This window comes from Fusarium vanettenii (genome assembly GCF_000151355.1).
Source record: "Fusarium vanettenii 77-13-4 chromosome 7 genomic scaffold NECHAsca_9_chr7_10_0, whole genome shotgun sequence".
NCBI lineage: Eukaryota > Fungi > Ascomycota > Sordariomycetes > Hypocreales > Nectriaceae > Fusarium > Fusarium vanettenii.
Genome location: NW_003315875.1, coordinates 144,088 through 171,639, shown reverse-complemented (window position 1 = coordinate 171,639; position 27,552 = coordinate 144,088). Strand labels below are relative to the sequence as shown.

Here is a 27,552-nt window from a genome sequence, read left to right as displayed (position 1 = left end):
TAAGTGATGAAGGTGATGATAAATTATCCCCCCCTTGTGACCTTGACCAGCCGTTAACATTTCTGATTCTTGGATTTGATCTGTGAATGATTAAGGGGGTGTAATCGTTCGAGCTTAAAATCGTGCCCAGCAGGTATTTGACAATTGTTGCGAAATTGGTGACGCATTCAAAGGGTAATTAGCAAGGTTGTTGCCTTCTAGCAATGAAGAAAACTAAGCTAGAATATTTGCACACTCTCTCCTGGTGTGCTGTCCCCAGCGACACATGTTTCAGGCAAACAAGCAGCTCCTACTCTCTTGTACTTAGACCCAGATATTTCCCTTGGAGCTACTATAAGGACATAGCATTGCCGCGGAAGTTCCACACCCGCCTTTCCATACCGCACCTTTTCCTTTCCAACGACCACACATTTGACTCTCCCGTTAGTGAAAGCCATCCGTCCTTGGTCGTAGACGATTTCTTTCTCAGCAGTGGCGAAATCTACCAAATCTCTTGCGTTGGCCATCAAGTCGATCCTTTCGTTCGAATTTCCCGTGTGCCATGTGGCTGAGGTTGATGATGAATCACTCCATGTCCACGGTGACCGGATCGCGTCCTTCCCTTGTTCCCAGTCAACCCCATCGAAAGGAACCTCCAGGAAGGTTATAGCCCCTTGATACGCCATCCACGACCATGTCGGGACGGCATATTTCTGGCTCGAAGGGAAGTCAATCTTCTTGAGCTTGTCCGTGGAACTGGCGTCGCGAATCCACAACAGACTTCTCCCGAAGAATTCCCCCTGAAAGACGCCATAGCCTCCATGGGTTTGAAAAGCATTGACGAGACGCTGTTCCAGGCCGGCAATAGCGATGGGCCTGTCGTATGCCTTGGTGAAGTCAAGTCTTGAGTATGCCTCGTAGAGTTCCTCGTAAAAGCGAATCTTCGTTCCTTTGGTAGACTCGATGGCCAAATTTGGGAAGTTTGGGTCACCTAGAAATGCGACTTTCGTGCTAGAGCCTCAATGTTAGTTGAGGTTATATATATAACTCAGGAAGGACACCTACTTTGTCATGCGAGCCAGAGTCTCGCACCGAATCCCTTTCCCGCACTCCCAGTACGTCTGGTTCTCAGTAAAGTAGATTGTTCGTCGAGCGAGGGCACGCTCTTGAAGGACCCATCCCCGTTTATTGAGATTCCCCTCGATCACATCATGCTGAAAGTCATCGATGGCTTTACAGATGTAGTGTGGACTACCTGTCGCCTCGTCAAATCTGATGAATTCTCGAGGTTTCCTGTCTCCCAGAAACCCGCTCGATGTCCCTGAAGCCCGGCTGGCGGCTATCACGCAGTAGGCCGAGCTGAAGATGGTCTCCATGTTCTTGGCCTCGGTGTCAAAATCGCCACCATCGCCTTGAACGATGCAAAGTGAGTCGATCCACAGGTACTGAACATTGAGCGAGCGAGTAGCCTGCACTGCGTTCTTGAAAGTAAGGGGAAGTTTATCAAACGGAATGCCGCTCATTAGCCGTTGTTTAACATTTTCAGGGGTTGTGCAGAAGTGGTCATTTTGCCTGGTATCTCCCCATGGATGAGAGAGTGCAATGTAGCGTAGGTCGTGACTCGTATCCAGATCTCTTCTGGTCACAAGTAGATGAACCGACGACTCGTTACCCAGGCTTCCGCTGGAGCCGACATCCAGCAGTCGAGTGGGCAGACACTCTGGGTCGCGGTTCAACGGGCGGCACTCCAGGTGGTTTTCATCACAGTCCTGGATCCAATGCAAAAACAAATCGTAGAATGGTGAGCTGTTTACTTCGGGGAGTTGGGGCAAACCGATGTGGATATTGCCCGGGGAGCGAGTTGCTGGATGCAACATTGTGTTTTTGGCTGTCAAATAATCAGGATCGAAATTTTTGGTCAACTAAGAACAAGCAACGGCGTACCTAGGCCTCTGTAGATTGAGAGACCTGATATTAGCTCTCCGTTAAGTTTCAGAGCACCACCAACACGGCGAACCTCGATCAGGTCGGCTCCATGGTATCCATTCGAGGCATCAAAAATCAGTCGGTGGAGCTGACACTTTTCAGATAGCTTCTCGATGTTGGCATATGTGTCATTCATCAGAACAACGTCAGTCAAGAGACTAAGGCGCGCACAGGGCTTGCAAATTGACACCGGTTGAGGAGGGAAAGGTCTCGACAGGTGATCGTCTTGTTTGCGAAGGAAACTAGTTGCAAACGAGTTGCCATCTTGAAATTCCCAAATGTTATCAAACTAGCAATTGTCAGTCCCAATTCAGGGTGAATAGGCAAAAGGAATGACACACTTTCTATTCAAGTTAGTAAGCTCCGAAAGCCAGCATGGCAATCTGGCGAAGAAACTCACCACCTACACAGAACAGTTAGATACGTTGGTCAGTCTAAAAACAAGGGCCTTGGAAGGGCTTACACTCTGGACAGATAGATAGGCCATTGATTAGTCAAGTTTGCTATCATGGACTTATCTCCAGGGACTCACATACTAAACTTGTGTTAGTTCATTAATCCTGTTAGTCATCCCGGTCTTACTCACAGTCTTCAAAGCCGAGTCAAGCCCATAGTCAGCCATCATAGTGACTCAAATCTCTTCACCTTTTTGCTGCACGTACATCCTAGGCGCTGCTCAGTCCCCGTAGTTGCGACACAGGTTAAGAGAATCTTACCAGATTTGGGCTCTTAAAGGCCACAGCTTGTCCCCCAGAGCCCGTCGAAAGAGAACTCATCTCTTTAAGTGCTTGTGCTGCTGTTCGGCTCGACCGAGTAAAGAGATAGGTTCCTCCACGATTAGTCACTGCTTTGTTCATGATGTCCCTCAGGCTTCTCTCCAAGAAGTCTGCGCTCTGGCGAGTTCTTCCCTGGCCTATCTGTCCCGGGAGGGTAACCACAAGGAGGTGGTTCTTTACCAGTTTGATGAGGTCGCCAATGGCACTGGGAGACTGGCTGTTGCACTCCGGGTCAAACTGAAGCATGTATTGCATCCACTTAGTAACAATGTCGCTCACTTGGGCGTGATCCTCTCTTGAGTTTGCCGTGAAGTAGAGTGTATCCCTGCTTGTCGGCGGCTTCTCTCGGTAGAATGTTTGTAACCCAGGATAGCCGTAGAGCAACCAGATGGCGAACTCAAAAATGATACAACCCATGGACCAAATGTCATAGAGTCGAGATCGTGGCTCGTATCGCCTGGTGACAACCTCTGGGGCTTCATAATGGGATGTTGAGTACCTCTGCGCAGTTGGGTCCTCTCGCCGGGACGTGGCAAACGCATGCTGCTTTGCCAAACCCAGGTCTGCAATCTTGAGAGTTCCCAGCCATGGAGAGGTTGGGTCCTTGAAGTGGAGGATGTTGTCAGGCTTCAAGTCTCCGTGCCTCCAGTGCTCTTCGCCAGTGTTGTCGCTGTTGTCGGTATCAACTTGAAGTTTTACCTTGGGCGCGCCACGAGAGGAAGGTGCTAGAATGGTCTCGGCTCTGGGGAGAGGGCCCGGGGTGCCTCCATTGAGCTGCTTGGTGTTGACTGTGTTGTGGAGTTTCGAAAGTGCATCGGCTAGACCATGCAGTTGTTCCAAGACCTGCATGATGCGAGTGCCGTTCAACATGGTATGGTCAATGTTTTGCCTCGCCCAAACATCTCGAAGATTACCGCCATCAGCCCACTCCGACATAATATAGTAATTCTTGTCCGTTCTGAAAGATCCCGTGCGGCGGATCAAGTGTTTGTGGTTGAGTCGGTTGATTTGATCGAGGGCTCTGGCTTCGCTAACCCATGAAGTTTCGACATTGTACCCTGGTTCTCTGAGGTCTTTCATGTGCTTCAAAGCAACGTAGACTTGTCCACTTGCATCCTAATTTGCGGTTAATTAGCCGTTAGATCTGTCTGGATTGTTTTTCTCATGACTTGCCTTGTTTGAGGATCCATGAGCTCGGTAATGGTCAGGATGGATTTTGGCTCTCGAGACTATACTGAAATGACCTCCTGTGCCAATGTCGTCCACCGACGTGAAGGGCAGCACGTAGCTTTCCTCGAATCTCAGCAGCGAGTCATTCTCCGTGAATACTGGAGCACAAAACACCCATTGGCTTTTGTTGAAACCCGAGACCTCGCAGCATTCCCATGACTGGAAACAGGGCCATTGCGTCTTGTGGTGACACTCCCCATCTGGTGGGAACACGCAAATATGGCGTGCACTCGCGAGGGCTTTCATGGGCAACGCGTTATCCATGACCCCATGCTCGTAAAAGCTGCTCATGGCGGCATGCACCGTGTCGTGTCTGCTAAGCAAAGTGGTTAAGAACACCTTTTTTGCATGCATACGGACAAACTCAACCAAGTCAGCACTGGCACGAGGCATCAACTTTTTCACTTTCTCGGTCGTGACCAGGCTGGGAATCTTGCCCTCAGGCAGGAAAGGGTTTCCGGGGGCGAGTGCGCTCTGACTGCACGCTTGCTCGAGCTCTGTAATGAATTTCATTCGTGTGGTTCTGTCAGCCTCCAGGAGATCATTGCGAAGGAACCAAGACATGGCCATCATGGAAAGCGGTTGGATGAAGAGATACACGCGCTTGAGCAAATCCCAGAGGACTTCGGGGCTGAATCGGAAGAAAGGCTTCAAGAAGGCCATGCTGGCGGGAGACTTGCGCGAAGGGTGCCTAGTCGATTAGGCATCCAACCTTTAAGTGGTGTCATGTTCTGTTCTGCTGGTCTGAACAAGCGGGGAAGTTCTCAGCCGCTTGTGGGCGCTCTCAGACATTGGCTGCTGTTGATGCATATGCAGGTAAAGTGGTGATCTGATGACATCTGCTTGTCCCAGTAGCAAACTGGGTCATATCTGTAAGGCTGGAAACTTGGGGGTGGGGACTTGCATTGCGACAGTCTGATACGAGGCATCTCATGGAGCGGTACCCAGTCGCAAGATACGTGGATTCAAAGTCTTGAAGCATTGGCAAGGCCCATTATCTCTCATCGCCTGGTTGCCTCGTTGTCTTTGCTCTGATGCTTACAAAACCAGCCAATGGCTGCCCGATGTCGATACATACGTCTTACGTGAGAGGGGTGCGGTTACTCCCTCCCGCGAGGTGTCTTACACACCACCAAGAAGTGTGGTGGAGGCACAGTCTATGCCAAGCCAGAAACTTCATGATGACTGCGTCTATCCCCCCACACCGGGCTGAGATGATTGCCTCGGCTATCGATCAGGCTGAGAGCTTGACCAGCATATGACACACTCATATTGTCAAAGATAACCCGCAATGGCTGCCTGGCTAAGTGTTAACCTGGTTAGAGACCTCACCGAATTCGATACTTTTCCATCTCACATCAATTGGCCTCTACCTAGCAGCGCTAACCTATCTTCAATCCGGATTTTCGCGAACAAGGCATTTTGAGGCCTTCCACAGCCACATCCGGGTTCGCCGGACATGACAACCACAGATGAGGGGTTGTTATCCGAAAAGTCTCATTGGCTTTTACTCACACCATCGGTAACAGCACTGTTGCAACGCGGCATGCATGTCACATAGGCTATTGGGATTTTCAACCCGGTTCAGACTGCCCGGTCTTTCAGATGACACCCCCAAGATGACACCGGACAGCCACCTCTGGTTGCCTTGTAAGGCTACCATAACACAGAGCCGCACGTTCGCGGAGCCTTTCACTTTCAAGTCCTGATATGGTGGGAGCCATTCCAGGCCCGACACGTCAGCACGAACTTTGCCCTTACATGATCCCCTCTTGTCTTCGCCTAGCTGCACAGTCAGATGTACTCTTAGACCCTTTCGGTCAATTAAATCGACTGAACCAAGATCATTCATTTACGATGGAGACTCTATATAAGCAACTCAAGCAGCGGCTGCGCACGTGTCCGGTCGAGGGTCGGCTCGCAAAATTCATCCCGGTTGACGAATTAGACAAGATTACGCTTGCGCACATTCAAGCAGGATTGCCAAAGAGAAACCGTTTTTTCTCTTCTTGTATTTCTCACAAGGTTGCCGCAGAAGCAAAGAGAGTCTTTTGTGTTCTCGTTCTCATGGAGGAGTCTGCTGCCATGGAGCAGCTCATCTACGAAGGGATCACTGACGAGGACCTACCACTTTGTCGGAACGGTGAGGACAGCGACGACAGTGAGTACAATGTACTCGCTTCTGTGAGTGGTAACAAGAGATTTCCCTCGTCCATGTCATGGGGAGAAGGGGACAAGGTCGACAACTTTCTCAAGAAGCAATGGGTAGTCCAGGCGCCAATTCTCGACAAACCCGGCTTACATTTTGTGCTCGAACCGGAGTGCGCTTTGCCATTGACAGAGTGTGAAACGGAACTTGCCAAGGGTGGCATGGGTGTAGTCCACAAGGCTAAGCTACACCCGGCGCATCAACGCCTCTTTCCGGTATGTCTAGAGCGACGGTGAAGAGGAAATCCACTGACCTATCCCCAGTCAAATGCGGACGCCTACATCGCTATCAAGGAGTTCCACAAGGAAGAGGACTTTACCAGAGAGAAGGAAAACCTAGACATCATCCAAAAACTGCAGAACAAACACTTGATCCCTCTGTTGGCTTCCTGCGAAAGAGGCTCTACATATTACCTTCTATTTCCTTGGGCGAACGGTGGCACACTAAGAGACTTCTGGGGAGAACATGACTCCAAGCCCAGAACAGCAGGCCTCATTCGATGGGCCCTCGAGCAGATTCTAGGTCTTGTCGACGGTATTCGTGCACTTCACAACCGCAACATACGCCACGGTGACATCAAGCCACAGAATATCCTGGTTTTTGAAGAACACCAAGCAGCCAATCCAACAACACTGGTTCTCGCAGATATGGGTGTTTCCAAGGCCCACAAAGAGGCGACTGACTTGAGAAACTCAGCAACAATGACGACGGAATCGACAGTCTCTTACGAAGCTCCCGAGGCAGACGACGACGAACGGAATAACAGACCCAGGCCTCGCCGGTATGACATGTGGTCTGCGGGCTGCATGTTTCTCGAATTCACCGTCTGGCTTGTGTACAACTTTGCAGCTGTCAACGGATTCCACAAGAAGAGGAAAGATCATAACGATCCAGTTTCGCCAGGCAACTTCTTTGCACGAGAACTGGACCAATCTACAGGAATTCATCCAGCAGTTACCGAGGCCGTTCGACATCTGCGAGAGCATCCTCTGTGTAAACACGGGACTGCCCTCGGAGATTTGGTGACTCTTATTAACGATCGTCTTCTTCAGATTAAACCTGGAGATCGCGCCGAAGCGCCAGAGCTATACGACAGAGTCAAGACAATCGTTGACGCCGCAGCCGCCAATCCCGAGTACTTGGGTCAAGAAGTGAATCCGCCTCTGCCTACCCCCGAATTCTTCAGCCCGCCAGGATCTCGAAAAGGATCGTCATCATGATTTGCGCAAACTGATGGAATTCAACTGACTTTAGGGTATTGCACAGGCGTTTTGGGCTTCAAGTAGAGACGATGGTCGAGTTCTTTTATCCATTTTCTTAATTCACCACCAGGTTCATAACAGATGCTTTTCTAAGCTAGTAATAATGTTATTTGACTGTTTACACTCCATCTACAATATCGGTGTGAGCTCTGTGACGTCCGCAAAAGAAACCATTAGCTACGAGACTGCAAAACACACATAGATCCAGTCTCGCCTATCAATGGCATGAGGATCCTGTCCTCACAATGTCCCTTCATGTTACAATTATTAGAGAGCTCCACCTGAGTGATTCAAGTCTAGATAGTCAGTTGTGTAACTGGTGGTGCAGCGTGTGACGATAAAGTCGCACTGAATAGCTCCAACCATAGAAATTCTAGTTAGAATAGCAAACATGTCTAGCATCGACTGATGATACGTGTCGATTCCATACCCCGCCTCGTCCTAGGGTCACCTTTTCTTCCTGTTGCTTCGAAAAATCTCGGTATGGGTCAGATATTGTTCCCTTCTCTTTCAACCTTTCAATTCTGAATATCCATGAACGACAGATACACTCGCCCTTGAATCCATGTCTTCAGACGGTCAGCTCGTGGTCTTAAAACCGTCAACCCTATGCTCTGTGTGTGATTCGGCTCTTACAGGGGAGCTGAAACACGGCTGGCGACCTCATCACCAAAGCGGCCACCATGTCGAAAGCGCGGCCCAGCTTGGATGTTACGTCTGCGGGACTATCCAGAACAGCAATTCATGGCACTTGTATCGGTCTCATTGCCTCGCGAGGAGACTTCAATACCACCTCAATCTTCGGATCCAAGATGATGGAAGCATTCTAGACGGGCTACTGGTTCAGACGGAGGAGCTTGATGGTCCGGCATACTGTTGGGGATTTCAGCTGTGGAGAGACACAGGTATTGTGAGCTCAGGATTCTTACGACGATCATCATCGCCTTACTCCTCACTTTAGGCCAAATCGATACAATTCCGTATTATGCGCCAGCTATATCAGTCAATGACCCAGCCTTCACTAAGCTAGCAACCACATGGGTCGCAACATGCAACAGAGAGCACAAAGAATGCCTCATTCTTCATCCGACCTACCGTCCAAGCCGGTTAATCCATATAGTTGATGTCGGCCACGTGAGGCTTATAATATCCAACAAAGAAGCTTCAGCGCCCTACGTGGCATTTTCTCACTGCTGGGGAAAGGTCCAGACAATCAAGCTCCTCGATAGTAATATCAACAAGCTTCAGGCCGGCCTGCCGCTAGTGCAGCTTCCAAACACCTACCAAGAAGCTATCCGCCTATGTTGTGAGATAGGATTTCACTATATATGGATAGACTCATTATGCATCATTCAGGATTCCGCTGAGGACTGGGCGCGAGAAGCAAAAGACATGAAACTCGTTTATGAGCACGCAATCTTCAACCTATGTTCAGCCACCGCGTCTGACAGCTCTGGGAGGAGCTTCATCAGGAGAAAGCCCAGCCTGCTTGTTCCTGAAAGGGTTGCTTTCAGGGGCACAACATTTCAGCTCATCTATGACCATCAGTTTCACGAAGACATCACATTCTGCACTTTACGTTCTCGGGCCTGGGTATACCAGGAATGGTATCTTTCTAAACGATCCCTGATTCTCGGTAGCCGTCAGCTATGGTGGCACTGTCGGAAACAGCTGGCATGCGAAATCCGCCCGAACGGTGCCCCGATGTGTTCCCGCGGGTCATGGTGGAAACAGGCCAAGGAAATGAAGGAGGATAACACTATGCCAGTCTACTCCAACAGCCTCTGTACTGCATGGTACCGACGCGTCAGGGAGTATGCGAGAAGCAAACTCACCAAGGAGTCGGATCGGCTGATAGCATTCTATGGAGTTGCGCAGTCTTTTGGTCAATCTTACGGGTTTTCCGTCGCCGATGACTATCTCGCCGGGCTATGGCGTGCCCATCTGCCAGCGGCGCTATGCTGGACAACTAAGTCGCCGACAAAACGGTTGGCCACCTACATGGCACCTTCTTGGAGCTGGGCCTCACTGAAGGGAGACTTCATCCTAGAAGTGGACGACGATCTGCTCCAAAAGCAATGCTTCGCCTCCATGAGACGAGTCTGGTCGAATACCAATGTTGATAGATCACCTACAGAGTCGGCAGCGAGTCACAGTATCGAGATACACGGCTATTTGTTTGAGCTTAAAATGCAGTGTGGGCCTGACGAAGCAGGTCAGTTTGATTTATCGATTGTCCTTGATCCGGACTTGGGGGGTTCCCTGTACTGGGATGAACATCTCAACGGTAAGGCGGTGATTTCCTATCTTCATGGGCCCGTGAATCCGCATTTAACTCAAAGAGGATGTGATCAAGCTGCAAGACAGACAATGGCCGTGGAAAACGCCCTTGGCCGTTTTCGCTACTTGCTCATTCTTGATCGGGGGCATGAATTCCACTTTCGTTTTTGGGGCATTGTCTTGTACCAGCCTTCGGATCAACCGTGTCACCACTACCGGGTGGGGAATTGGACCTGGACAGGTCTTCCTCGCGGCGTATCTGACTATGAGCTACCGACTCAGTACTCTAAGGAAACAATTCTCTTATTGTAGCACCTGATCAATTTACTCTAGTTTATTGTGGTATTGTCTAATACCGGCTTATCATTACGGTTGTGCTTGTTATTACCTTGACTCGCGTCCACTCCTGAATGTATGTCACAAAAGTCAATAATGTCTGATTTATCTCTTGGGCAAGGGATTTTGACTGCACTTTACATGTGCTGGCATGCTTGGGCAGGGGATAAACGGTGACCAACCGTCATGAAACTAGGAAGTTTCACGGACACAGACGCTTATGATACTGAACTAATATTAAGATTACGTACTGGGTTTTGGTAGCACCGTGAATCAGTAACTGTATGTTTTATTGTAGGAGAAAATGAAGACAAAGGAGTATGAATTAATTATGTAGTAGAAGTCATGGTACCTAAACTGGCTTTCTTTTCCAAGTCGGATATTACTGCGAGTACTTGGCGTGTTTTATTGCATTCTCTCGCCCCCATGCGTATCCCAGAGTCTCTGGAGCTCTCCAGGGTAATACCTTTCCATGGCTCTCTTAGACACATAGTAAGATACAGAAACCCCGTCTTTGATATCAGTATATCTAACTATAAGCGTGACTTGTTCGCCATCAACGGCGAAGGAAGTGATGGAAACATCTATCACATTCTCAGGCAGTTTTTCGTTGGTCTTGGAATCTACATTTGGTAAGCTAGGTTCCCATTGGAGTTGAGCCAGAATATAAAAGAAAGAGATTGATGTGAGCGTTGGCATGAGTATTGTCTCTTAGACGTAACATAGGATAATACCAAAGGACATAATGGCCAACATATAACTATCGCAAAGCTATTACCGTAAGGCATCATAACTTTGACAAAACAATTATTTTGCAACAACAGCTATAAACAGCAAACATTGAAAGATGAGTCTTGCAGTGCTAAATGACAGGAAGACAAGGAAATAGAAAGCGCACGCTCATTGATGGGAGATGATGAGGTAAAGTAAAGGGTTCCTACCTTGTGCAGGTGTCATGGCTTTGAAGTGGGTTATACCAAAGCTGGAGGATATAGTACAACACCGTCGAGAGTTCAGGGAAATATAATCAATAGTTGACAAGGTTTGAGCCGCACGTCGGAGTTGGAGAAGCGCAATTGAAATAGATGGACACATGAGTGTACATTTAGGTGGCAGACGCTGCGTTTTATAACCACGATGGCTCCTTAGTCGATGAATGGTCGCCAAATTCAACGGTGAATCAAAGTCTATAGTTCATCCATCTTGGTTATTAATTCCTAAAGAAAGTGGTTTACTTTTAGAGAAAAGAAATTAAAATTTTTCTTTGTAGTATATAACTTGATAAAAAAATTACTAGAGCCCATATGGTGAGGCTAAAACTTAGGAGTGTAATGCCGTCACTTGATGGTTTAATACAGTGAATCAGAGGTTAATCTGTCGTCGCTTAATCACAGTGTGATGAGTCGAGTCAGTTGATATCCAGGTTGCTATGATTTAACCTGATTATAATGACGCAAGGCCAGCATGTCATGACAAGATCGAGGCAATATCAGAAGGCTTAACGTGAAGGGTGAAGTTTGAATAGACAAGGTAGTATAGCTTGAACGAGGGAAGCAATGTCATAATTTTGAGAATTCAATTTTATGAGGTATCAGACTTCCACATATCCACCATAAACTCGGAGTACCACTTATTGGTTGCTGTGAGTGTACAGGGTGTAAGGACGATAAACATCATAGAGACACTCAATAACTGCATACATCTTATGGGCTTGTGTGTAAATCACTGCCTTGAGAAGATCTCCTTACCATGCTTCTGGAAAGATCAAGTAAAAATTCCGCAAGCCGATGGGGAAGGAAACCACTTTGAACACATGCAACCCTTGCCACCTGTAAGGTCAGCCTCCTCATCGGAATCTGTGCGGCATTTTCGTGACTGAATGATTGTAGCAGTAGGCAGCCTCTTTCAACTCTTCAATTTTCGACCTTGGTCCTCATCTCCAAACCTACACTTCTCCCACCACGGTATCGAGTCAATCTTGTTACTCTTTCACAGTGCCTGCTCCTCTCGTCAAAGGAGACGAGGAACTGCCCGACGTGGCCGCCGACCTCTGCCCACAATGCGCTTCCATCGACCTTTACGCTCTCATGCATGAGGGGAAACCAGGCAGTCGGAATAGCAGTGTCTCACTGAGAATCGAGATTTCATCCCCGTGTCCACTCTGTCAGTTCTTCATTGCCACTGTGGCAAGCAACAAGCTATTTCCCGCCAACCCAGACCACGAACTCGAGTTCGAGCTCAAACCTTTGGAGTCGCAATGGGCCTTTTCTGATTACTTCTACGATGCTCTCAAGTCGTGGTCTCAAGTCGTGGTACGGTAGCTCTGTGCCTTGCCCCATGTCCGAAAGCCGGGTGCTCAGTCTAGACATGGCTGTGCCCACTAATTCCGGCGGGATGTGGTTCCAAAGATGTGCAACTCTGGGCTGCCTTCTCGATGGCCAGGACCCAACCTTCAGTCTACGCCGCCTAGAACCGGGTAGGATCGACTTTTCGTCAATCAGAGGTTGGTTGAGCTATTGCAAAGCGCACCATAAGGATTTTTGCGGAATCTTGCGAGGATATCCACGTCAGCTCTCATGCTTGAAAGTGATCGAGTGCGAGACTGGCGCAATCATTAAACTCCCCGAGGACTGTGAGTTTGCCGCCCTGAGTTACGTTTGGGGCCAGCAGTGCGATGAGCAGAGCACAGCCTCGAGGGCTGGCTTTCTACCGCCTCATGTGCCCAAGACCATCAGCGACGCCATCCAGGTCACGATCCGTCTCAACATTCAGTATCTATGGGTCGATCAATACTGTATCAATCAGAAGGATCAAACTGAGTTGGGCGAGCAGATTGGAATAATGGATATCGTCTACCAACTTGCTACTGTCACACTCATTGCAGCCTGTGGGGAGGATGCCTCGTTCGGTCTCCCAGGAGTTAGCTCGATACTGCGAGACAAGCAACCAGCCTCAAAGATCAACGGTCGCACGTGGGTAGCTGCCCAGATCACCTTAGAGAATCGAATCATCGGCTCTAAGTGGTGGTCTAGGGCCTGGACATATCAAGAAGGGTTCTTCTCCAGGCGCCGCCTCTTCTTTACTGAGACCGAGATCTTTTTCGAATGCAACACCATCTGTACTCAAGAGGGCCTAACCTACGATCTTCACCATCTAAGCGAAATTGTTGGCAATCGCAAAAGATCTTTATTTCACGGCGCATTCGGCTTCAGCCAAGGAATCTGGATGAACATATCACCAAGGTCGCAGAACGGCAGTTGACACACCAGAGCGACGCACTCAACGCTATGCGCGGGATCTTTAGAGCTTTTTCTTCCATGCCTTCGCCTATTCGCCACTTCTGGGGGATCCCTATAGATCGGAACAAATGGTTAATAAGTTCGTGCTGGAGTCCCTTGTGGCGTGGCGCCATCCCATGGAGGCCAGACGAGGCGGAATTCCCAGGCTACTTTGATGCTGTCTTTACAGATACCCTTCTGTGGCGCTTACGGGGCCCTTCGCATCGTAGGCCTGGCTTCCCTAGCTGGTCCTGGACTGGATGGCTTGGACCGCTACGCGAGTTCGATGCCTGGATGATTGAAGTAAGAGGGTTGACAATGGGTGTCAAGGTCTTTCTTCAGAAGAATGATGGGACATGGAAGCGGATCTCAGAGTCAGTCGTTGCCGAAATCGACGCAGGAAACGTTTCAGGCACTGTTCCCTATTCGCCAATACTCCGCATCGAAACTTGGGTGGTCCAGGTCACCTTCAAGTACCTGCCTAATAACGACTTTCAGAGCCTCCAAGATCTACTGGGCACAACCTTTGGTAAGGTTGTTTACTATGTAGTCCTTCCAATGACTGACCCAGACTCGTCACCTGGAAGTCACCCCACAGGGTATTGGCCATTGATCCCGACAATTGCCGTGGACGGCAATGATGAGCTGCACCAAGAGCTGTGTGAGGAAACATTCGACTGCCTTCTGTTTTCACCGAGGGCACAGCATGGGCTAGTCGTAAGGAAGGTGCGCGATGTCTCGGAGAGATTAGGATATCTCAACATAAAGCCTTTCATCATGAAAAATGATGGCCCGTCGGAGTCTGAGCCATCTTTGGAGTATTACACATCAGCCAAGAGGTTTACTGATTACCTTCCTATGACCACAAAGACAGTCATGTTAGGGTAATTCTAGACTCTGGGTCGGCTGATTGACAGCCTGCTTGAGGCTGCTCATGTGCCCTTGAGGGTCACGGGGATAATCATCAATATCATTATTAGCAATGAGGAGTTCTCAATAGACCATTAGCAAAAGATACAGTTATCAATACACGACGGATAACTACTTCAAGATCTGTTCTTTATTATTGTTGCAGCCCGGCCCTCGATGGGTTAACCGAGCCCGAAGATCGACGGATAACTACAAATACCGACTCGTTTCCCAACCCAGACTCTCCTGCAGTGATTCACGTCGTTAGATGAATGCCAAGGTTCCAACAAGTAACTGGAGCCAAAGTGGTGCATCTTTTACATGAATTCCAAAAACTTTTCCCTATTAATTACTAGCCCTTTATCCAGAGTGTTCAAGTCTTTCAACCACGCCAACCAGGTTCTCCCCCTTCTCATTTCTCTTCAACGCCGTAAAAGGTTAAAATCTTGGGAGTATTAGGCGGCATCTTCCGAGGATGACACCCAAACACCACCTCTCGGGGCACCTTCATGATCAGGTGATGTTTGTCGATGAACTGGAAAGTCAACTTATGCTCCCCACCATGACACCGGACGACAAACTCCTTGAGACCCGGTCGTGCAGGAGGAGCCGGCCCGCTAAAGAAACAAGCGTCTGTCGAGTGCATGAAGACGTGACCTCTGAGCTCTGGCCTTTGACCTGGTGGGGGCCGGCTCGACGATCCTTCAGCGGGGTAATCGTCAAATTCGACATACTTGGACATGAATTGGACAGTATGTCCAAGGTATGCATATTGACAGTGGTCGGGGGAGCCGAGCGAAAAGACTTTTCGTCGGAGGACGAGATTCTCACGACGGCCACGTCGATGCCTGACCCGGTAATAGGCCTTGTTGACTTGCTTCTGTATCCGTAGTTCCGTCCGCCGGGTTTCCTCCTTCATTGTTGGTTCTCCATCTTTGGCCTCTTGTTTCATTTGCTTCCTGCGTTCTTCTCGTAGTTTTTTGAGCTCATAGTAGTAGTCATATTCGCGCCCAGAGCGGGAGCGGGACCGAGTCGAGTCGAGTCTCGAGTCTCGCTCGTCGTCAGATGACTCCCAATCAGAGCAACCAACACGAGATCCAATAGACTCATGATCAAAGTCAGATTCATCTTCGTCATCAAGCTCGGATCCCTCTAGATCAGATTCTCCACACGAGGATCCTGACTCATATGGTATGCAGCCACATTCACAAGTGTCGCTGTGAACGGGTTCGGATTCGGATTCCCCAAGCTCCGACATGTCCTCGTCAAAGTCTTCGTAGGAAACAGTGTAGTCTGGGTACTCGAGAATGCGATGGTACCATGATGGGAGTGACGGGGAGCGGCTGCGTGGAGGTGGTGACTTGCGGCGGGTGTAGGGCCAGGGGGAGGCCATTGTAGCTCGTTGAGGTTGCCCGCTCTGATGGTAATTGAAGATTATCCTTTGGGACAGAAATATGCAGAAGTAAGTAAATAAGTTTAAATTCTATGATTCTGAGATTTTAGAAAAGGGGAATTGCTAGGGCAACGATAAAAATCGATAAATTTGCTAATGACATGAATGGCATCGTGTTCTAGGCCTGGCCATTCCAACGGCTGTACCCTCATGGCTGGCCGGTGTGGATTTTCACGCTAGTGGCCGTGCTAGAGTAGCATCTGGAACACCCGTTGGCTTGGTGCACTTCTCATAAGACTCTAATTCCAATAGTCCCGGGAAGCACAGTGCTATCCACATTGTGGACAACTAAGACGGAGTTGCGGCTCTTTTGGTCGCCCTCCGAATTTTTCGTGGGTACTGAGCAAGTTAGAATGGGGGTCTCTAAGCAAGAAATGAAATATCATTTAATGAACAAATCAAATCTTTTTATTCCTCTCAAATGATCGTTCGCTCAGTCTCTCAAGATTAAGGGTCCATAAAAGCGCCTCAACGAGTAAATTGATTGTGATTCTCTCGGTGTGAGAGTTGCCGTATCAGAAAAAGCGATAAATAGAAGGAACCGGTTTCACAATCGCCAAATGAAGAGATGTCTCCTCTCGACAGACTCCACTGTTCGTCTTGTTTTGGGAATTCCGCAGGAAGTGAGGCGAGGAATTCAGGTTTCTTGTTGGTATGCGACGCCATGGAAACCAGACTGACCGAGATTGTCAACTCTCATGGATAGCCACGGTAGCATGAAGCACATGCATTCTGCCCATATGTGCTCGCTAGTTAATACCATCCATACCCATCATCTGAATCTTCTTCTTCATCATTCCACATATCTGGCGTTCCCGTCGACTCGCCTTCTGCAATCCCATAAAAGACAAAAGTTTCGGGGGCAGCATCTTCCCCCGGCCGAGGGTCCGCAAAGGCCAGGTCGCGACTCGTCCTCAAAATGAGATGGTCACTGTCAAGAAACTGGAAAACCAGCTTTTCTCCCTTTGTAGTCTTAACGGTCAACTTTTTGAGACCTCCGCGTCGGGTGGATATCAAGCCTTGGAAATGATGCTCCTCGCTGTCAATGTCGACATGGCCTTCGAGTTCCCCGTCGTCGTACCACGGTTTACGGAACGATTTGGGCATGGGGCCGTATATCACGTCGGGGTAATGGTAGAATTCGACAGTTCTTGGCATCCTGTCCGTGGAGTCTCCAGTGTAGCCATATTTGACGAATTCGGCCGAGTAGAGGCCGAACCGCTTGCCTCGGACAAACATGTCCTCTTTCTCGTAGGGCTTCTTGGGATGTTCGGCTTCCTCCTTCTGAATCCTGTCAAAGATCTGCTTGACTTGGTTTGACTTTCGAACTTCAAGTCGACTAGCCTTCTCTTTCATCTTCTCAACTGCGTGATCCTCCTTGCGCTTGCTTCGTTTCGCTTTGAGCTCGTAGTAGTAATCATATTCGGGCCCTTCGCGAGTACCAGTACGATTCTCCTCGTCACTTGAAACATCTGTGTGTTGCTCTGAGATCTTGGTCAAAGTCTTCAGGCTTAACCGTGTCTTTGTCGAGGACGCGATGATACCATGCGGGGAGTGTCGGTGAACGGCTGGGGCGGTTAGAGGGCATCTTTGATTAGGAGGAGTGTGTTTGAATGGTAATATCGGATGTTGGTTTATAGGGCAAAATGCAGAGAGTAGAAAACGTCAGTGATTAGGTATTAGGTTAAGGAAATTCGGAGCCAAAAATGCAACGTTTGTGACAAGTCTTAGTCTCAACCGACAACCACAACTGGCGTCGAACTCCTTTTATATGTCTTATGCCTCCGTAGGTAGGGCAAAGACCAGCATGAGAGGAGATTAGTGAGACAGATAGACAGTACTTCTGTCTGCGGATAAACTACTCAGCCGCTGATGTACCGGCTATCAGCCGGCCTCAGTTACTTCCACACCAGCCACTAGCGTCATTGTCTTCGCAAAAATGCCCATTCCGGACCCGAGACCGCTTCCTCGCTCGCCTCGTTCAGTTGCTGGACGAGAATTGAGACCAAGAGCAAGGGGTTCTGGCCCTGATTGTGTGATTCTGGGTGTTTGTAGATGATCGCAACGTAGGTAGGTAACTAATTAGTGGCCGTTGCACGTCGCAATTAATCTCCCGCTATTGAAAAAGGTTGGATCGGTCGGCATCCCACGGAGGAAACGTGTGGTGGGACACTAACGCCCATGCGCAAAGTTCTGCAGGGCTCCGGGTAGAGCTCTAACAGCATGATGAGCAAGAGTGAGGTCCTCGGCGCCACCACCACATTGGCCTGCTTGCCCTTGATATCAGCAAGCTCGATCTACGACATGCACTGCATCCCGACATGCTGAATTCTGTCCACCTGTTATGAAGGACATCTGCGTGCGGGCAACCAGCTGTTAGGCCCGCCTCTTCTGCCGTCAACCCCGGAACAGTCAGTGGTAACGGGGTAGCTTGACGAAATGTTGTTTCCGTTTAGGAGCACCGTCATCTCCTTTACGGAGAAGGATTTTCTTCTGATGTTTTGCCTTGGTACGAAGCTGGTTCTTTCCAAAATGAAACATCTCAACCCTTCCAAGGTGGATGAAGCATCGTACGAGCTACAAAAGCTATCAGTCCATGAAACAGATGCCACTTGGGTTGATCAGGTACTCAGAGAAACTCAATCGGATCAGATACAAGAGGGTCTCCACCCATCACCTCGTCTCGCGATTGAGGAGGGCTTCCGCAATTGCAGCTCACGTTTCGAAACAACGAAACAATCTCAGCAACCCGGGGTCTCCAACCGATACGATACACAATCACGCCATTTACACATGGAGTGGCAATTTCGAAAGTTGAACATTAATCTCGAGTCTTTTGATTTATCCGGAGAGGCCATTTCTGATCTAGCGCTCTTCGCTCCACTGCTGGATGCGAAGAGCGTAGCGCAACCGTTCCTTACGGTAACCTTTCTAACCTTTTCGCTCAACGGTGAACTTATTCGCTGCCTTTCGTACATCGCCAGACGTGCGAATGACCCGTCAACCAAGAAGATATAGACAGAAGCCCTCGGCTTGCTGCGAAGACTGAATCGTCGCGAAGGCTTTTGGGATAGTAACGACGTTGTTAGGACGCATGAGATGCTCTTGTTTAAAGAGGCTAATGACTCTAGAGTGTGTTTGAAATGGGAAAGAGCTGTTCTAGCTGGCATTCCTGGATTTCCTGAAGAGCCCGGGAGTTCCAGGAGCCTGAATTTGGGCAGCTTCAACCATCTTGAGACGGTTGAGTGCTCATTCCGACTCAATCGAGTCCATTCAAGATATCTGACTCAGCAGTTGAGTGGCGATTCAAGAGTCCTGAATCCTGAGCAGTGGCATAGAATTGATCACGAATAAGCCCAGACGGCGATCACCCAGAAATCATGTCATATGCAGCTAGAATCGTGGCAATTAATGTTTTCGCGATAGCTCACTCAGCTTATTTTATCACGTTGAGTATATGAGCAGTCTTAATAAACGCACAACATAAAAAGTCGGGCTTTCTGTGTGCTCCTGAGCGCGCGTTCGGTTTTGACTATTATGCAATGTATCTTGATCATACCCCTCCCACAAAGCACAAATCTTGAGTAAGCTTATGCTCTCCCTTATTTGGCTTTCTCTCCTTCTTCCCACTCCTGCAGAAGCTCGGGGTAGTTATACTTGAGCTGTGCCCGAGTCCACGAGCGGACTTGGCGCTTCTCGGCAGAGTATCCCACAAATTGAATCTTGTACTTGACCTTGCCCTTCTTTGGTTTCTTCCCCTTCTCAAGGATGCGAAGTACATGGCAAAAGTCCTCCGGAATTCCGGACGCGGCGTCTCTTCCTCCGAGCTGCTTCCAGTACTCCAGGACTTTCCCCTCATCCACAAGCTGCACGTCTCGCTCGATGAAGAGACCCTCCTTCCACTCTTTTTCGGCGGGTTCTTTGCTTGAGACGTCCATGGTCCACTGGATACCAAGGCGGATATGGTAGCCCGCAATGTCGTGTCCATCCGGGACAATCAGCTTGACAGGCTCCTCATTGTTGTCTGTTTCGTTGAATAGTCGATGGCAAAGAATGTTCCAATCCATAGCTTTGCGTAGCTCTATTTTATGTGAGTGGGAGATCACCATCTTTATAGAGAAATGTGCTTACCGTTGGGACTCTCGACACTCGTATCAACCCTGACGGTGTTTAGGTCCTGAGGATCTCCGGCCTTGGCCTTGGGCATGTTGGCTATGGTTTTCCGTGTCAAGTTATTAAAACAAGGATGGGTGAGCTTTTACGATGATGCCGGATTTCGGTTACGGGCTGAGAATGGCGGATGGTGGAGGGGAGGTTATGGAGGCATATATACTTGCGGACTTGGGCCCGATGTAATACTAGCAGGGCGATTACCCAAGGCTATTGAACACAAGAGGCATTAGGCAAGCACAGTATCCGAGAGCACAATGTTCAAAGAGGTTATATCCTCCAGTCGGTTACCCATGCTCGCTGCCGATGTTACGTATGCAATGACTCAGTCGGCAACAGAAGTGATTACCCGTCTCTAATCTAGATAGCTTTGTGTTACTTTAACTCAGAAGGTATCCAATCCTGCGCCTGTCTCGTGCAACGGCGAGAAAGACAGGCGGGATTGAGCCGGAAGCTAGCAGATAAGGTCGCACAAGGCCTGATGTACAAATAGAGCTGAGCTAACAGGCTAAATCCATTTCAAGTCGTATGGGCACAGTAATTTGACTTCACCGTCTCGTACAGGATATGAGTCCAGCCCATCAGCGGCATGAATGGTAAAGGAGAATGTCCTAGCTAGTGTTACAAGCCGCTGTGCCATGCCTCGACGTGTCGACTGTCAACGATGGCCAATCGACTCACCCGTGAACTAAGATACTTACGAGTGCGTCGTCACCCAACCCCACGTGGCAGTTACTCCTTCTAATTATTGAGTCGGGCGTACCAAGTTTTGTCAGGGTACCCAATGTAGCACAACGTTACACCTGACTGAGGCTGGAACAGCATCCCTGCCATTCACCCATCATTTCTGGACAATGCGAATCTGACGAAACGACCAGCCACTTCAGGTCTGCACAGTATCCGTCCAAGGTGAGAGGCTTCAAGCCACAACTATACTAGCTGGTGAAAGCGTGCAAATGCTCGGTTGAGCTGTCCAATCGCCGCACAGACCTGTGCTGCTTGGTGAAGGAGCCATGCTTCTGGTGGTGACTCAGGCCAAGTTTTACGCCTGGGAACAAGTTAATGTTTATGTTACGGTCTCGTCAAACTCCGGGGGCCGTTGGTTTAGAAATTGGGATCCGACCAAAGAGTATGCAGAATCCAACTCGCTCTACTATCTGCGTGCAGGAGAAGGCGGTTAATTTAAGGTCGGAAAGCTAAAAAGTGCGGACATAAACTTTACGCATCCGCTATCGACATGCAAAGCTTAAAGGGGCTGCCCAAAGCTTCGCACTACGACATGATACGATAGTGGAAATTTGTTCCTCTGTAGTGAGGCTATTATCCGCCAAACTCTGTCAAGATACCTGCAGAACCCGTCTACCATAGCGAAACCACCTTCCCCTTGACTCTTTTTTTATTACCTCATCCTTGTGCTACAAGTAATTAGAAGCAAGACAATAGGTATTCCTCCTTTGTCCCAGGGTGAACTTGTAATATCTGAAGGATGCTGCCGTGAGTATTATGTGCTTCGTGAGCCGAGACGACAGCACATTGCTTGACGGGCAACTCTCAATCTACCTACCCTGTACTCAAATGCCACCCAGAAGGGGCCTCGAATCCAACACGATTCCTCAATGCTTCGCACCCCGCACTTTATTTCTTCTGCCTCAAGGATTATCCTAGAACCAAGTAGTTGTCTCTCGGTACAAGTCTTACGTGATATTGGGACCTGGACGGTGGCTTGGTTCTCTAGGGTTTTGCTTACACCACGCTACTCCCCGCCACAACGGCACCACACCTTAACGTTATGGCTCATGTACTCAAGGCACCTACCTTGCCCTGCAAGGTCTGGTTTGTCTTCAACCACACTATAACAACCTCTTTGTCGCCTTGAAATGACCCCATGCAATAGTGCCTCTATCTATGCAGTAGTCTTCACGCTTATGACGTTGGCGTCTTGGCTTTGTAAGCTCGCTGTAAGAAAAAGCAAAATACTCGAACGAGAATTGCGTCTTCAAAGAATCTCGTCGGCCGCTAATCTTGGGGTAAGGCTGCCTTGACCCGCCTCCCCCTCGAGCCGACTGTTTCATCAACGCGGCAACTAATCGAGGATATCGTCCGGTCTTTTAACGCCGCGGAGTTGGAGACCAAGGGCATCGGGCCGAGATATAGACCCCGTATCGCCGTTCTTGCAGACGGATTGTACCGAGAGACAAGATGAATTAAAGCGGACGAACTCCCCCATTCTGTGCTGATACGATGCCATTGCAGGGTCCCCTGAGGGAAGCACCTTGTCAGTGGGGATTACAAGGCAGGGACTGGAAAGTTTAACTGTATCCCTGCCATGTCCTCTCCACACGCGGTAACTATCCGTCGATCCGCTTGCGGTCCTGTCTCGCGCGGCGAGGCGTTGACGATGTAACCGGCGCGCGCCGTTGCGGGATGAGCGGAAGGCTTTTGACAAGTTCCGCCCGTAGAGTCTAAACTAGCTTGATAAGACCGCGCGTCAGGCGGCAAGGCGGGGAAATAGGTACGATGGTGAATGTTGATTGCCATTGTTTCCTCTCTTGTTTCCCCTTTGCTGGGGCATGCACTTCTGCCCCTGTTCCGGTCGCTTGAGTCCTTCTGTCCATGGTTAGACATGGATGCGAGCCCCTGCGTCTATGGAGCGTCAGGGAGACTCCATCGCACCCCGGGCTTCCCGTATTCCGTGCGTTGGTGTCATTGAGGGTGGACCAAGATCAAGGCATGCAATCGAAGTGGGTAAGGGATGATGTGATGGGTCTCTCGAAGATAGGCATGGCATTCAGTTGCTAATTACGTATTGATCATCCATAGTGTCCATCTTCAAAGTTCGTCTACCCAGCCGGCGAGTCAGCGTCTCGCCTTACACATCCGACCGTTATCAGCCACCTCCCACGTCTCACTACCAACGGCTGCTGTGGCATACAGCAGACCCTTGGGATCGTACTTGTTCTTGATCTTCAGCAGCTTGTTATAGTTAGCACCGAAGAAGTTCTCCTGCCAATTCAGCTGCTGGAAATCGGCTTCGTTCATGTACGCTCCCGCGCCCGGTGTAGCAGCCTCAATCACGGGCTGGACCTCATAAGTGATCTTGTGCTGTGTCTCAAGCATGTCTTCCCACGGAGCGTTGAAGTCCCAGGGGAGCGTCAAGGAGACCTGGACAATCGAGTCTCGCCACTGAGGTAGCACTGCATTGGCGTTCTTGGCTCCAAACTTCGAGACGTTGAGTCCGACGCCGATGAAGATGACACCCATCTCAGCGAGCTGGCGTGCAGTAGGCGAGAAATCAGGGAGCTTGGAACGGGGCAACAGACGTCCCCCAAACAGCTGTGTGCCGACCTGAATGTTGCCAGCAGGGAGGGGACCCCAGTAGTGGTCGTAATGCTCGTAGTAGCTGGAGAACTCGGTGAAGGTAGGCTCAAACGTAACGCCCAGAGCAGCCAAAGACTTGGCGAGCGGCTTAAGAATCTTCCTGGCCTCAGCCTCCGACTTCTTGTAGGCGGTCATGGCAGGCACCTGCAGGAAAGAGTCGGAAAAGAAGTAGATGATCATGACACCAGAGTCGACGATATCAGGCAAAGCCGCATGGAAAGCGTCAATGATGTCGTAGATCTGATCCGGCTTGTCCTCAGGAGCAGTGACGAGGAACTTGGCGCCGCTGACCTTTGCCTCGGGGTGAGCTTGAACGGTCAGGGACACGACAACGCCATAGTTGCCGCCACCACCGCCGCTCAAAGCCCAGTACAAGTCGCTGTTTTCTTTCCTCGAGGCCTTGATCAGCTTACCCTGAGCGGTCACAACTTCGAACTCGAGGGTGTTGTCAGCTGCAAGACCAAAAATGGTGCTCAATGCCGAATGGCCGCCTCCTTGAACATAACCTCCAGCGAGTCCAACAGAAGGGCACTCTCCAGTGACAACGACCAGGCCGGCAGCGTTGGCAGCAGCAAGCGCCTCATAGCCCTGAATGCCAGCCCCGACTTTGAGGGCCTTGCCAGTGTAATGCTTGTCCTTCCAGTTCAAGACCTTGGTGCCCTTGAGGTTGTGAGTCCAGACAGCCAAAGCACCAGCGCCGGTGGAACGGCCGAGATAGTCGTGGCCAGTGTTGCGAATCACAAAGCGCACATTCTTGTCCTGAGCAAACTTCAAAGCGGCAGCGACATCCTTGGGAGACCTGGCGTCGACTGCATATCTGACATAGTTGCCCAGGGTGCAAGGCCTAGATCTGGGCTGGAATGGATCACAGCTCTGATTGGCAAAGATGGGAGCCATCACCGAGGATGAAGACTCGATACTGCGTAGTATCAGTGGCTGAGCCTAACCCGGGGACATGGATACGGGACATATGCAGGGGGAAAGAGAACTTACTGGATCGACGAATAGAGCCATTCATCCTGCAGGTGTGCACACTCTTCAGCGTTGTAGCGCGGGTCGTGGCAAGGAGTTCCCAGTGGAACCGTTGCAATGAGCCGCCCTCCAACGGTGCTGTTGAGGCGGGCCCATTCCCTCTGAGACGGCCAGCACGAGTCTCCGGGGAAGCACTTGCAGCTGGGCTTGTAGGAAGACGCCGTAGCGCTGCAGCCGCTGGCCAAGAGGAGCAGGGAAGAGACAATACGGGGCAGCATTGTGTAAGAGGATGTGTGAGGTTGGACTCCCAATGGAGGAGGATGGCGGTTTGAGTTTCGAGTGGGCGGAAGGTGTCTATAACAATTGGTTCAAGCCATGGCAATCTACTGCTGACGTCCGGTGCTTGGATCACCTCGGCAGTATAATTACGGAGAATCGGACCATTCAATCTGTTGGTTCGTGGGACCCTGACCCATGCCCTGTATTCCGGGGAGCTCGCCAGAGGCTGGTGCTGGGATCAGCGGTCCAACCCCCCTGAGCAATGTAACCTGCAGGATAGAGGAGCTGAGGAAGCCATCCGTCCTTGCCGGGCGGGACGGTGATCTTTAGAGCAGAGACCAAGTCTAGCCCTCAATTGCTCTAGTAGCCGCGTATTTGGAGGATGGACTTGGGTTTGACAGGTCGCTAATCAGATCATCCCTTTGGCCTGATAGTGAGGATGAAGATCACTTGAACAAAGCTCCATAGAGCATTAGGTTTTCGCGTACGAACTGCTCCCCTGGAATCACTCATGCACCTGCCCGAAAGAGGCCATCGCCCGGTCCATGGACCTGGGAGATCAAGCATCTCGATTAAATCTCTCAACTCGAAGTGCTGCAACCGTCTGTTGGCTCTACAGACCACTAGCTGCATAAATAACAGGGGAACACTCAGGGCCCCCAGACGCGGCTTACAGCACCAAATGCAGCCACAACTCTGCAAACAAAGCAAAGTCCTTAAAAAAAATCTGTCATTTTTGAGGCATTATTTCATTTGTGGATTTGATCTGCATCCCTTGTATCCATGGCACTGGGAGTGATGCTAAGTGCGGTGATACTACGTGCCACAGCGGAATCGAGACGCGCCCTGGGTTGCCGGCAATGGGTTGATATCCCCGGCACTTTGACTCCGCAGGGCTCCTTGTTAATCTTCAAGCCACGGACTTGGGCGTGGGATGCCAATTTCTTCTGCAGTGGATGTCATGGAAACACGATGTGGTACGGAGTACCCAAAAGTGCCATCAGGGATGAAACCTAGGATTTTGCCACATTTTTCTGGGTGACGAACTGAACTTGGCAACCAAATAGAAGCTTCTCCCCCTCTGCCTCTGTTGGTTTGGACTCTTTCATTCCCATCTCCACAATCTCTTCCTTGCAGATCCCAACGTGGTGGTACAATGGCTTGGGTCCGCAACACAGCAGAGGGGACGACAACTGATGGACCGAAGATCACGGGTATAACGACAGGGTTTACGGCTCTCTCGCTGTGCATCGTTTGTCTGAGGCTCTATGTGAGAGGGTTCTTGATCAAGTCGTTTGGACACGGTAAGCAGGGCTCGACCAACAAACTGGTGTATTGGATTGCTGACGTTGGTTCGCTGTTAGATGACTGGGTGATTGTCATTGCCTGGGTTGGTTTCTCTCTCCACTGTTTGTTATCTTGGCTGACTTTTGGTGTTTAGCTTGGCATCTGTGGATACACAACGGCTACCGTTATCCGTACGTCGTCCTCATCCATCGAACGTTTCTCGATACTGATAGAAGCAAAGAAACAACATGGGGGCTGGGTCTCAAGAGCCTGGATGACATGCCTGATGAGAATGTCTACACCTTTGGCCTGGTAAGCGACGATCCCTCTCGCTGGTGTTTCTGGACGACTAACGGGAACTAGGTGCAATACATAGGAGCACCATTGTAGGTATTTCCGGAGCGTCCTGGAGATATATATCCTAACTGTCCTAATCAGTTATGTTATCGGTATCTATGGCTTTAAAATGAGTCTGCTTCTATCGTACATGCGTGTCTTCCCTGGCAACTACCGCATTGCGACCATTATCGTCGCTGTCATCATCAGCATGGCGCACATTGCCTTTATCTGTGTCTTTCTCTTTCTCTGCACTCCGGTATGAAGATGACATTCTCTATAGTACATCATTCGCTGACTGCTGTCGACAGATTGCCAAGCAATGGGATCCGAGCATCACAGGTGGCCACTGTGCAGACGCCGTGCCATTCTATCTCAGCTTTTCCGCGTTGACGATTCTATTCGATGTCATGGTGTAATTATCTCTATGCAATACTCCTCCTCCCTCTTTAACCCCAGCTAACTCCTTTACAGCTTAGTCCTACCGTTCCCTGCCCTCCTGAAGTCTCAAATCCAGCTTCGAAAAAAGATTGTCCTTCTTGGCCTCTTCGGTCTCGGCATATTTGTCACCATCGTCCAAGTCATCCGAATACAAACCATCCAGAACTTGAAGAACTACCTCGACTCCTCGAAAGCCATCCTATGGTCAATCATCGAAACGAATACGGGCATCATCATCGCCTCTATACCGACACTCTCTCCCCTTGTCAAGTACTTTGCCGAAAAGTCGAGAGCGGCCACTTCTTCGGCTTCATACAATTTGAACTCGCAGTATGCTTTGCAGAGTTGGAAGAGCAAAAAGTCTGGCATGAGGCCGCTTGGTAGTGGGGTTGATCACGAAGCCCACGTCTCGACTGAAGCCCATCTGGATGACAGTACCGAGAACATTCTCATCATGTCGCCCGGTATCAGGAAGCAAACCAGTATCATAGTGGAGAGCAAAGAGGCTTCAACTACCTCGAGGAGAGACTCATCTAGTGCTTAGGTACCTATTATGATGCATCAATACCAACTTGCCGTAATTCTAATCCGTATGCTTTGCCTAGTCTCGTCAGGTCCCCGTAGCATGAACACGTTTGACATAAGAGCTGATCATGGTGTTTTGCAGCATTGGGTTTTGATGTTGCTATCTGTCTCACTGTGTGTTTCTTGATTATGTGTCTGACAAGTACGTCATTGAACAAGTAGAAAGAGTTGATCATTAGGAAACAAATCAAGTACACAAGCATGCTTACTCCTTGATACAAAAGCCCACCATATAGCATTACCAGGCCAATAGATAGTCAAACGTGCTAGCGAAAAAAGGGGGGGATAACACCAACAACCCCTACTGCGGGGTTATCCGCGTTGGTTGATTAAGCTCCGTCAATAGGGGTAGAATGATCTTTAGTCTGGAAAGCCTGGGCGTAACTAGGTAATTAAAGGAGTTTGC

The 27,552-nt window shown here is 49.7% G+C and overlaps 9 protein-coding genes across 9 annotated transcripts; 4 read left to right on the top strand and 5 right to left on the bottom strand.

Annotated features, from left to right (window-relative positions):
* Window positions 1–218: 218 nt before the first annotated feature.
* On the bottom strand, window positions 219–4,634 carry NECHADRAFT_82546 (uncharacterized protein; the record flags this gene model as incomplete). The annotated part of the gene is made up of 9 exons (XM_003049016.1): window positions 219–990; window positions 1,045–1,867; window positions 1,924–2,254; window positions 2,307–2,309; window positions 2,366–2,368; window positions 2,429–2,431; window positions 2,498–2,500; window positions 2,682–3,857; window positions 3,972–4,634. The coding sequence occupies 9 exons, from the start codon at window positions 4,632–4,634 to the stop codon at window positions 219–221; spliced, it is 3,777 nt and encodes a 1,258-aa protein (XP_003049062.1).
* Window positions 4,635–6,038: 1,404 nt separating this feature from the next.
* NECHADRAFT_82545 (uncharacterized protein) lies at window positions 6,039–7,400 on the top strand (the record flags this gene model as incomplete). Its single annotated transcript, XM_003049264.1, has 2 exons — window positions 6,039–6,395; window positions 6,444–7,400. 2 exons carry the CDS (start codon window positions 6,039–6,041, stop codon window positions 7,398–7,400), a joined length of 1,314 nt encoding a protein of 437 aa, XP_003049310.1.
* A 1,032-nt stretch (window positions 7,401–8,432) lies between these two features.
* On the top strand, window positions 8,433–8,918 carry NECHADRAFT_19229 (uncharacterized protein; the record flags this gene model as incomplete). The annotated part of the gene is made up of 1 exon (XM_003049263.1): window positions 8,433–8,918. A coding segment is annotated over one exon (486 nt), but the record flags the coding sequence as incomplete, so codon positions are not given.
* A 2,953-nt stretch (window positions 8,919–11,871) lies between these two features.
* NECHADRAFT_82543 (uncharacterized protein) lies at window positions 11,872–14,517 on the top strand (the record flags this gene model as incomplete). The annotated part of the gene is made up of 5 exons (XM_003049262.1): window positions 11,872–11,889; window positions 11,954–12,370; window positions 12,501–13,300; window positions 13,450–14,220; window positions 14,412–14,517. 5 exons carry the CDS (start codon window positions 11,872–11,874, stop codon window positions 14,515–14,517), a joined length of 2,112 nt encoding a protein of 703 aa, XP_003049308.1.
* A 140-nt stretch (window positions 14,518–14,657) lies between these two features.
* Window positions 14,658–15,638, bottom strand: NECHADRAFT_82542 (uncharacterized protein; the record flags this gene model as incomplete). Its single annotated transcript, XM_003049015.1, has 1 exon — window positions 14,658–15,638. The coding sequence occupies one exon, from the start codon at window positions 15,636–15,638 to the stop codon at window positions 14,658–14,660; it is 981 nt and encodes a 326-aa protein (XP_003049061.1).
* Window positions 15,639–16,451: 813 nt separating this feature from the next.
* Window positions 16,452–17,245, bottom strand: NECHADRAFT_82541 (uncharacterized protein; the record flags this gene model as incomplete). Its single annotated transcript, XM_003049014.1, has 2 exons — window positions 16,452–17,189; window positions 17,243–17,245. The coding sequence occupies 2 exons, from the start codon at window positions 17,243–17,245 to the stop codon at window positions 16,452–16,454; spliced, it is 741 nt and encodes a 246-aa protein (XP_003049060.1).
* A 2,055-nt stretch (window positions 17,246–19,300) lies between these two features.
* Window positions 19,301–19,905, bottom strand: NECHADRAFT_82540 (uncharacterized protein; the record flags this gene model as incomplete). Its single annotated transcript, XM_003049013.1, has 2 exons — window positions 19,301–19,779; window positions 19,830–19,905. The coding sequence occupies 2 exons, from the start codon at window positions 19,903–19,905 to the stop codon at window positions 19,301–19,303; spliced, it is 555 nt and encodes a 184-aa protein (XP_003049059.1).
* A 2,819-nt stretch (window positions 19,906–22,724) lies between these two features.
* On the bottom strand, window positions 22,725–24,496 carry NECHADRAFT_45381 (uncharacterized protein; the record flags this gene model as incomplete). The annotated part of the gene is made up of 2 exons (XM_003049012.1): window positions 22,725–24,165; window positions 24,240–24,496. 2 exons carry the CDS (start codon window positions 24,494–24,496, stop codon window positions 22,725–22,727), a joined length of 1,698 nt encoding a protein of 565 aa, XP_003049058.1.
* A 1,157-nt stretch (window positions 24,497–25,653) lies between these two features.
* On the top strand, window positions 25,654–27,105 carry NECHADRAFT_45518 (uncharacterized protein; the record flags this gene model as incomplete). Its single annotated transcript, XM_003049261.1, has 7 exons — window positions 25,654–25,801; window positions 25,862–25,910; window positions 26,021–26,096; window positions 26,148–26,170; window positions 26,223–26,379; window positions 26,432–26,535; window positions 26,595–27,105. The coding sequence occupies 7 exons, from the start codon at window positions 25,654–25,656 to the stop codon at window positions 27,103–27,105; spliced, it is 1,068 nt and encodes a 355-aa protein (XP_003049307.1).
* Window positions 27,106–27,552: the final 447 nt, after the last annotated feature.